This window comes from Chinchilla lanigera, unplaced genomic scaffold (assembly GCF_000276665.1).
Source record: "Chinchilla lanigera isolate Chin_1 unplaced genomic scaffold, ChiLan1.0 scaffold00019, whole genome shotgun sequence".
NCBI classification, from domain to species: Eukaryota; Metazoa; Chordata; class Mammalia; order Rodentia; family Chinchillidae; genus Chinchilla; species Chinchilla lanigera.
Window position 1 is genome coordinate 25,460,055 of NW_004955420.1, and position 9,079 is coordinate 25,469,133.

General features: G+C 53.0%; 1 protein-coding gene and 2 long non-coding RNA genes across 4 annotated transcripts in view; 1 reads left to right on the plus strand and 2 right to left on the minus strand.

Annotated features, from left to right (window-relative positions):
• Positions 1 to 973, minus strand: part of LOC102024238 — a 4,014-nt gene extending 3,041 nt beyond the window's left edge. Inside the window, exon 1 of the long non-coding RNA XR_260755.2 lies at positions 885 to 973. This is a non-coding gene — a long non-coding RNA (uncharacterized LOC102024238). The remainder of the gene's footprint in view (positions 1 to 884) is intronic.
• An 80-nt stretch (positions 974 to 1,053) lies between these two features.
• LOC102023915 lies at positions 1,054 to 2,272 on the plus strand. Its single transcript, XR_001233742.1, has 3 exons — positions 1,054 to 1,114; positions 1,696 to 1,879; positions 2,143 to 2,272. It is a non-coding gene; the product is annotated as an uncharacterized LOC102023915 (long non-coding RNA).
• On the minus strand, positions 1,646 to 8,462 carry LOC106148366. 2 transcript variants are annotated; one of them, XM_013513493.1, is made up of 3 exons: positions 8,414 to 8,462; positions 3,312 to 3,457; positions 1,646 to 2,143 (listed from the first exon to the last, which is right to left on the minus strand). In XM_013513493.1, exons 2-3 carry the CDS (start codon positions 3,452 to 3,454, stop codon positions 2,056 to 2,058), a joined length of 231 nt encoding a protein of 76 aa, XP_013368947.1. In that variant the 5' UTR covers positions 3,455 to 3,457; positions 8,414 to 8,462; the 3' UTR covers positions 1,646 to 2,055. The 2 variants fall into 2 exon arrangements, with proteins under 2 accessions (XP_013368947.1, XP_013368948.1); XM_013513494.1 differs by lacking the exon at positions 8,414 to 8,462 and having other exon boundaries at positions 3,312 to 3,473.
• Positions 8,463 to 9,079: the final 617 nt, after the last annotated feature.

A 9,079-nucleotide genomic window follows, 5' to 3' on the forward strand; every position in this document is an offset into this window, starting at 1 on the left:
AAAAAAAAAAAAAAAAAAAAAAAAAAAAAAGAAAGAAAGAAAGATGCACACAGGCAAACATGAAAATTTACGTATCATTCCTACAAGAGCAACTTCCTTCTATGCATACTTATGTGTATATATTTTGCAAAAAAAAAAAAAAGAAAGAAAGAAAAAAACCCACCTAAAACATTTGTAACCCAAACATACCCATCAGTAAAAATCTCTTGAGTTTCAGTGCAGATTCAGCCCGGAAGAGGTTCGAGCCCCAAGAAATTATACATTGCTTCACCCGTGGGCCTCTTAAATAATAAAACCTCTCCCTGCAGAAACGGCCTTCCCCATTCAAAGATCTTGTTCCCCGCTTTCCCCTGCAGCCAGGGTTCACGGCTGTCCTGGAAGGGGACCTCAGGGACCCACAGCCTCTGCTCCTGGGACCCGCCAGGACTCGTGTAGATCCGTCCCCTGGTAGGAGAGCAGGCTGAGAGGGCCAGCCACGCTACTGCTGTTATATGCACCGGTGAAAACAGCCCACGCAGGGTCAGAGCTCCCCAGCCACCGCGGCGGGCGGCCTTCCGGGGCCAGTCTGTCGCTCAGCAGGCGGTGGATGGTGACACGGGACCAGCTACCAGAGGTGGTGCTGCTAGGAGCTGGTTCCGGCACTTTTTTCACTTCCTGAGCCTAAACCCTGCAACCCTGAGGAGGGGAGCCCACGCCTCAAAGCTGGGAGGGTTTGCGCGTGGTGTGGATGAAGGGTGTGGGGAGTAGGGTAGAGCTGCGGTGAGGAGATTTTAGCCTGCGTCAGGAGAAAGCAGGCATCACTTGTGCTGAGATAGGAGAAGCTGGGGCTGGGCAGGGAAAAAACTCCTGAAAAACTTTTCGTAGGGGAAAACCAGCCCTCGGACCTTGGCAGGTAAAGCGTCAGAGCCGCTTCAGAGCGCAGGCACCTGCCGTCCATTGGCCGGACTCCCCTTATCGCTGTTCATAGGAGCCGGGGTGTGTTCAGTTATGGCAGCGTCACTGACCCCCGGACGCACGCCCGCTTTTACAGTTAGTCCAGCGTGAGGAGGAGAGGGCGCGAGGAGGGCCGCAGAGGGACGCGCACAGAGCTGCTGAGCGATCGCATGAGGGCCCAGTGAGACGCCTGGGGGGGCAGGCCAGGGGGTCCCTGGGACCGCGGTGACCCGTCCTGGTGCTCACGAGGCCCTTTGGTGTCGCAGACGGTCACCGTCAGCCGGGAAGCACTCAGAGCTACCACCCAGCGTCCTTGGTGCCCGCCCCGGCCTAGAGACGATTCCTGGACCTGCCCGCTGCTTGCGCTCCTAGAAGCTGTGGCCTCGGGATCCTCCGTGTGAGGACAGCGGCCTTTCGATGTCCAGAACACGGCCAGGAGAGTGGGGCCGCAGAAACCAGCTGAAACGTGCGGGGTTGGAGTTAAGCTGGGCACCGGCAGGGCGCACGCAGGGCTGGCACCGCGCCAGACTCTATTGCAACCATTCCGATAGCATCAACATGAACGCGGTTTTTGCTGTTTGTTTTTTTCCGGTATCGGGATTCGAACTCACGACCTCGTGCTTTCCAGGCAAGCGCTTATGCCACTGAGCTATATCCCCAGCCCCCATGAATGTGGTTTTGACAAAGCCATTCAAATTCACACAAGGCTCAATTTATTTCAAACCTATTTCACGTTTATTTACGCTATTTCTATTTCTGCAGAGAGGGGCATTTCTCTCTTCATCAGAAGCAAACACGAGAAAGGGCTGCAGGAAACCATATTTTCTCGGAGAAAGGACGGAGCGAGACTGCCAGGCAGTGTGTGAAGCTGAGCACGGAGATGGGAGCCCTTCCGGCGCGCTCAGGAATTAAAAGTACGCGGGTTCCAAAACCGGAAGATGATTCGGTGAGAGCAGCTGCCGCGTGAGCTCGGGGGTGGAGCCGGGCAGAGTGAGGGGGTCTGAGGTCCCCCCAGGGGCGGGGCCGGGATGGACGGGGCCGTCCCCTCCGCCCCGTGGGTTTGCAGGCTGGCTGACTCCTCCGCAGGGACCCCCGGGGGGTTAGGGAAGCAGAGGCTGCCGCTCAGCTGGGGCTCGGTCGCCTCTCCGTCTCCTCCGGGTTCCGCAGCCTCAGCTTGGATTCCAGCTTCTGCCTCCATTCTTCCCGCAGCCTGGAAATGGAGCGAGAGCGCAGGAAGCAGCAGCTCCCCGTCGCCTGCCCAGGGACACTGCCCCACCAAAACTGTGTGAGCCTTCAGATTTTAAAAGGGCATGCAGGGGACTTGCAAATTTAAATATATGCTAATATGAATTTATTTATACAAATCGAGTCTTGCTATGTAGCCCAAGCTGGCCTTGAACTCATAGTGATCTTCCTGCTTCAGCCTCCTGAGTGCTGGGACCGGTGTGGGCCACGACACCCACCTTTAACTTTTCTTTCAAGTGCAGTATCTTTAAATACAGGAGGGAAGGGCAGGGGATATAGCTCAGTAGCACAGCGCCTGCCTGCCTGGCAAGCACAAGGTCCTGAGTTTGATTCCTGGTACCTAAATAAATAAATACAGGAGGGAAAACCTTGTCTAGTCTAGAAGTCTTCCCACAACAAATCTACCCTTCAAAAACAGGTGAAAGAGAAATGTTTTCTAACGGGGTGTGGTTGTACACACCTGTAATTCCAGGGTACTCGGGAGGCTGAGGCAGGAGGATCACAAGGTCAAAGACCTTCTGAAGTGTAGGGTGAGTCCTACAGCGAGCTTGGGGCAGTGGGCTGGCACTGTCCCACTGTGACAGTCACTCGCTGGGGATATAGCTCAGCAGCACAAGCGCCTGCCTGGCAAGTGCAAGGTCCTGAGTTTGATTCCCTGTACCAAAAAAAAAAAAAAAAAGTGACAGTCACCCTGGGCTGCATAGAACTGGGAAGAGGGGAGCTCCAGCTCTCCTTGGGAACCAGGCAGGGGTCTCCCCCAGGTGAGTGCTGGAAATGGGCCACTTGCTTGCTTTTCACAGACGTGTGTCCCCCATACACGGCTGCAAGTGGTGACAGAGATTCCGTCCATTCACACAGAATTCAAGGACCAGACGCAGGCACGATTAAAAAAACGACGTCCTTATGACGCCCTGTGGCACCGGGAAAGAATCGGTTCTGTTTGTAAAGATAACAACCAGGAGGCTGGTGATCGTCAAGGAAGGGATTTGCAGCTGGGGGAGGGGCACACATGGACCCACTCGCCACTGCGGCCCAAACTGGCCATGGACTGAAGGTGGTCTAGAAGCAAAGCTTAGCTGTAAAAGCTGATTCATTGAACTCAAAACCCCGCCCCGCCCGTGGGGGCTGCGTACTTCCTCAGGGCGCTGCGGCCCAGGCGGTGCTCCTCGGACTGCCGGCGACGAGTCTGCTTGCAGATCTCCCGCTCCCAGAAGCGCGTGAGGTCGTGGCAGGTGTTCCCGCAGAAGACCTCGCGGCGTGTGTACTGGGGGTTCATGCCCTAGAGAGGCAAAGGGATCCCGGTGAGTCCCGTCCCTCCGTCAGGTGGAGGCGTCCTCCCTTTTCTCTGACAGGCTTGCTGTGCAGGCTGGCATCAAACTCTTAGCAAGCCTCCTGCCTCAGCCTCCCCTGAGGTCTGGGATTAGAGGTGTGCGCCACCAGACCCGGCCCCATTCTTGCCACTTTCTGAAGCAGTTCTGGAAGTCCTCTATTGTGTCTTTATGCAGTGTAATCAAAATTAAATGAACGCAACCGATGAGGGCCGTCCAACAGAAAGGCAGACTCAAAAACATGACGCTGTGTCCTCATCCACCTTACTCAGCAGATCTGGCACTGTGGGACTTCTGGCTCTTCCCCAGTCAACATGATCATGAAAGGGAGCACTTTTAATCGATTCAGGACATTGAGGCAGCCACAACAGTGCAGCTAAAGACACTCAGGGCAGGGTTTGGTGGCGCACACCTGTAATCCCAGCACTCGGGAGGCTGAGGCAGGAGGATTGTTGCGAGTTCAAGGCCAGCCTGGGCTACAAAGTGAGCTCGGGGCCAGCTTGAACTGCATAGCGAGACCCTGTCTCAAAAAGACAAAAAAAAAGTGGGTAAGTAAATAAATAAAGACACTCAGGAAAGAGGACTCCAGAGCTGCTACAGAAAATGGCGGGGATGATGGGACGAGTGTGTGGAAAGTGTGGGGGAGGATTCTGGGGGCCTTCAAGGCGAGGTGTCTGTTACTGGAGCAATTTTTTGGTTTAAATATTCACCATATTTGTCTATCATACTTTGTACATGTCAGATAATCAGAATTCCCCCCCCTTTTTTTCTTCTTTGCTTTTATTCCAGTACCAGGAATCGAACTCACAACCTTGTGCTTGCCGGGCAGGTGCTGTGCCACTGAGCTAAATCCCCAGCCCCTCCCTTTTTCATATGAAGAAAATGTTCTCAAGTGTCAGAGCTCAGTGGGTCCCACAGTTGGGTCAAACACCAGTCATGCAGAAGTGCCCACCAGCGCCAGGTGCGGTCTGCACCTGAGCTGCCTGGGTGCTGGTGTCCCAGGGGAAGTGCTGAAGGAGGGTGTATTAGCCACTTTTTCACTGATGGAACATAATGCCCAGCACCCGCAGTTTAAAGAAGGAGAGGCTTAACTGGCTTGTGGTTTCAGGGGGTTCAGTTCGTGGTTGGCTGCTCCAAGACAGAAACAGCACGGCAGAAGGGGCTGGTCCAGCCCATGGCCGCCAGGAAGCAGGGAGAGAGGGGAAGAGCCAGGAACAGGATAACACCCTCTGGGTCACACCCAGGGACCATCTCCAACCAGGCTGCCTCCTAACGGCTCACTCAGCCAGGAACTCGTCCACAAGTGAATCCTCTGCTGAGCACAACACCGCATGATCCAGTCACTGCCACACATGCACGACGTTAGGGGGACACTTTAGATCCAAACCAAAACGGCACGGCACACTGCTAAAGGGTGGGCCGTGGTCACCATGGAGACAGTGACCAGGACGTCGGAGCAGGGTGCAAGGAGAGGGGCTGGAGGGCAGCCTCACCTCTGGTGCTGCAGCCGCCTGGTACAGAAGCGCCTTCGTCCCCTCCTCCTCCTCCTCGCCTTCAACTTTCTCTCAAGTTCAGGTTTGGTCACAAAAGCGAAATGTGTTGTGATCTATAAAGCTCTCAATAAATAGGCTGAATCTCTCTTATCCAAAATGCTTGGGGGAGCTGGGGATTTAGCTCAGCAGCACAGCACCTGCCTGGCAAGTGCGAGGTTGTAAGTTCTATTCCTGGTACTGGGAAAAAAAAATGCTTGGGATCAGAAGTGTTTTGGATTTTGAATTTGTTCTTTGAGGTGGGGATATTTGTATAAATGCAGTGGGCCATTTGGGGGCTATGATCCAAGTTGAAATATGAAATTCACGTTTCATATGCATCTTGGATATATAGCTTGAAGGTAATAATTGCGTGTCTGAAACAGTGTTGTGGCGTGGAATTTTCCACGCTGAGCATCATGTCGGTGCTCAAAAAATTCAGATTTTAGTTAGGTGTGGTGGTGCATGCCTGTAATTCCAGTTCTCTGGGAGGCTGAGGCAGAAGGATTGCTGAGAGTTTAAGGCCTGCCTGGCTATATAGTGAGCCCCTGTCTCAAAAGACCAAACACACACACAACACACACACACATACACACACACAATTAAATAGAAAAACAGAGTGCGCTCCAGTAAATAACCTAATGATGAACTCGAGATCCTAGAAAAACAAGAGCTATCGGAACCTGACAGGCTGAAGACCAACGTCCTCACCTCCGCGCCTCCACCTCCCGGGTTCTGTGGCAACCCTGTGGGGCGCTTTGCTGGAAGCTGCTCGTGGCACCATGAGGGACACAAGTGAGAACTCCTCCAGGAAAACAATGCTCGGCACGTGGGGACAAGCGACCTTGTCCCTTCTTCACGTGTTCTGGTCATTGTCCTCACCGTGAGCAGAGCCATAGCAGGACTAGCACCAATTTTGTAGCCTCAGGGAAACAAAATGACTGGCAGCTTGAGGGAGACACATTCAGGCAAACATAGAAGTAAGGCAGTGGCACGTATCTGTCATCCCAGCAGGCAGGAGGCTGAGGCAGGAGGATCTCAAGTGGGAAACCAGCGTGGAGTATATAAGGAGGAAACCCCGTGTCAAAAGCAGAAAGACTGGGCCTCTCCAAGGTGAGTTAGCGCCATTGCTGGCAGTCGTGACACGGTGGTCACATTTCAAGGACACGTCCCGCCCCTTCCTGTCTGCGAGGTGCCCACACCACCGGAGGGCGAGCACTGCCCAGCCCCCCAAAGAGGAGAAAGGGACTCTGGTGCCTCATGAGCCCTCGTGCTGCACCAGCAAAGGATCCCCCAGGTCTCGGGTCAGGCGGGTGGGGAGCCCAAATCAAGGCATTTGGTCTATTCTAAGCGCTTTGGCACCTAGAAATGAGTCCTAGACTCCGGACAGAGCGGCTGGTGCAGAGCGGCTGCCTGTGTCTGCTGCCAAGGCTTCCTGCTTAGCCAGCACCTCCCAAAACTACTTTGTGACTGTTTTTCCCATTTCTATGTTTAATCATGTTTTACATTTTTCTTCTTTTTTGTGCAGTACTGGGAATTGAACCCAGGGCCTTTGCAATGAGCTAATCCTCTAAAAAAGTATTGTTATTATTTTGAGACAGGGTCTTGCTAAGTCACTAAATTGCCCAGACTGAGCTGGAGTTTGGGATCCTCCTGCTTCAGCCTCCCAGAGTGCTGGGATTACAGACTTGCACTACCATGCCCGGTTTACATTTTTCTTTACGACCCTGGCTTCCGCTGAACAGAAGCTTCCAGCCCTGGGGATGATGCATGAAGCTGCTCCAGCCATCTCCCGGGATCAGCGCTTGGCCTGAGCCCAGTGCCGGGTCCAGGGAGGGAGGAAGAAGAGCTGCACTGCGCCTCAACCCCGCGTGCAGGAGCCTCGATTTCCGCCAGGGGGCGCAGTGGTCGCGGCCGCAGGAGCGAGCGTGCCCGCCCTGCTGGCTGCGTCCCCGGGTCCCCGGATCCCGGATTTCTGGTCAAACGGCTGAAAAAGGTGAGAGAGAAGAAAGCGCGGTGCAGGAAAATATGTCTGAAGAAATAATAGCTCAAATGCTCCAGTTAAAATTGGGTATGGTGGGGCTGGGGATATAGCTCAGTGGCATAAGCGCCTGCCTGGCAAGCACAAGGTCGTGAGTTCAATCCCTGGTACCGCAAAAAACAACAACATCAAAAACCGGTATAGTGGTGCACGCCTCGAATGCCAGCACTGGGGAAGCTGAGGCAGGAGGATTGCTGTAGGATCTACGCCTGCCTGGGCTACAAAGTGAGTTCAAGGCCAGCTTGAACTGCATAGTGTGAGACCCTGCCTCAATAACTAACTAACTCACTAACCCAACGTGATTGCAAGAACCCCATCCCCACCCCATTAAAACACCTAGGTATAAATCTGACAGAACGTGTGCCAATATGCTTGCTCAAAACTGGGAAATGCCAGTACATGAAACACAAGAAAAACTCACTAAATGGAGAGAGAGAGATGGTGTTAGTGAATTGGGACACAACATAGCAAAGATAGCAGTTCTCCCCAGGTGAACGATAGGTTTATTAATTGTAATTTTAATCAAAATCTGAGCTGGAGCCGGGCATGGTGATGTTTGTCTGTAATTTCAGCACTTGGAAGGCTGAGGCAGGAGGATCTCCTTGAATTTGAGGCCAGCCTGTTCTACACAGTGAGCTCAAGGCCAGCCTGAACAGCATAGTGAGACCCTGTCTCAGAAAACAAAACAAGAAACAAACAAAATATCTGAGCTAGATTTTTTTATAAACATAAAAAAGTACATGTAAATTTTCTGAATTTCTGATTCTAAAATTTCTATGTAAAAGGCAAAGGCTCATTTGAAAATAAAGAATATTGGAGCAATCTCACTACCAACAAAGGAAGGACAGGTTATTCAGTACATGGTTTTGGAACCACCGGACATTAAACTGTTGAAAACAGCAACACCAACAAACCTCAGCCTAATCCCTATTTTACACAAAAGTTAACCTCCCGGGGCCCAGAGATTTAAATACAAAATATTTAGGAGACAGCGGAGGAGAAACTTTTCACGACGAGCTTTGGCAAAGAGTTAGACGTGACACCGAGAGCATGACCTGTTAAAAAATAATAAATTCTGCTGCATCAAAATTAAAAACTAATGTGTTGCTGGTGCACACTTATAATCCCGTTCCTGAGGGAGGCTGAGGCAGGAGGATTAACATTGGAGCCCAGCCCCGGGGAATTTAGCAAAGCCTGTCTCTAAATGAAAGTTAAAAAGGGCTGGGACCACCCCCCCAGGCTGATAGGCTGAAGGATGGAGGCCTGAGGGATGCAGGGCTCCAGCCCCCATAAGTGTAGGCGACCCCACCCCATACGCTGAGGTTTTACACCTTTACCTTGGAGATGAACCTGCCGCTGTTTCACACGCTGAGCCTGGGCTCCCCGGTGCAGCCTCCTGGTCCCCAGCCTCAGGCCCCCACTTTTATACCCTGGGGAGGTGGCACAGAAACCCCCGTCAAGGTCGCGGGCACCAGATGGGTGGCAGAGTCACAGCGCTGTCCTTGCAGGACACTGCGGCCCGGTCCACGCCCCCGGCTGGTGAGCTGCCCCGGTGAGCTCAGCACGGGCTCCGGATTATGTGTGCTCGGGGTCTCGTGTGACAGGTCACACACAGGGTCACCTTTCAGCGTGGCTGAGTGAGGCGTGCTGTTCTTCAGAGCCCTTAACACAGATAGCTGCTGGCGACAGTCACATCTGCTGAGTCCTCCCGCTGTGCGGCAGGGACAGCACCCCAGGACAGGGAGCCGGCTCAAAGCAAGAGGACATCTTGACTCGTGCTTAGGACTGAGTTACAGGAGTCACAGCTTCCAGACCAAAGACAACTCCGGGGTCGCTCCGGAGGTATACTTAAGAGGAAGAATTAATGTTGGGAGTGGTGGTACACGCCTGACATCCCAGCACTTGGGAGGCTGAGGCAGGAGGATCACTGAGGTCAGCCCAGGCTACATAGAGAGTTCAAGGCCAGCCTGAACTGCATAGCAACACCATGTCTCAAAAAAAAA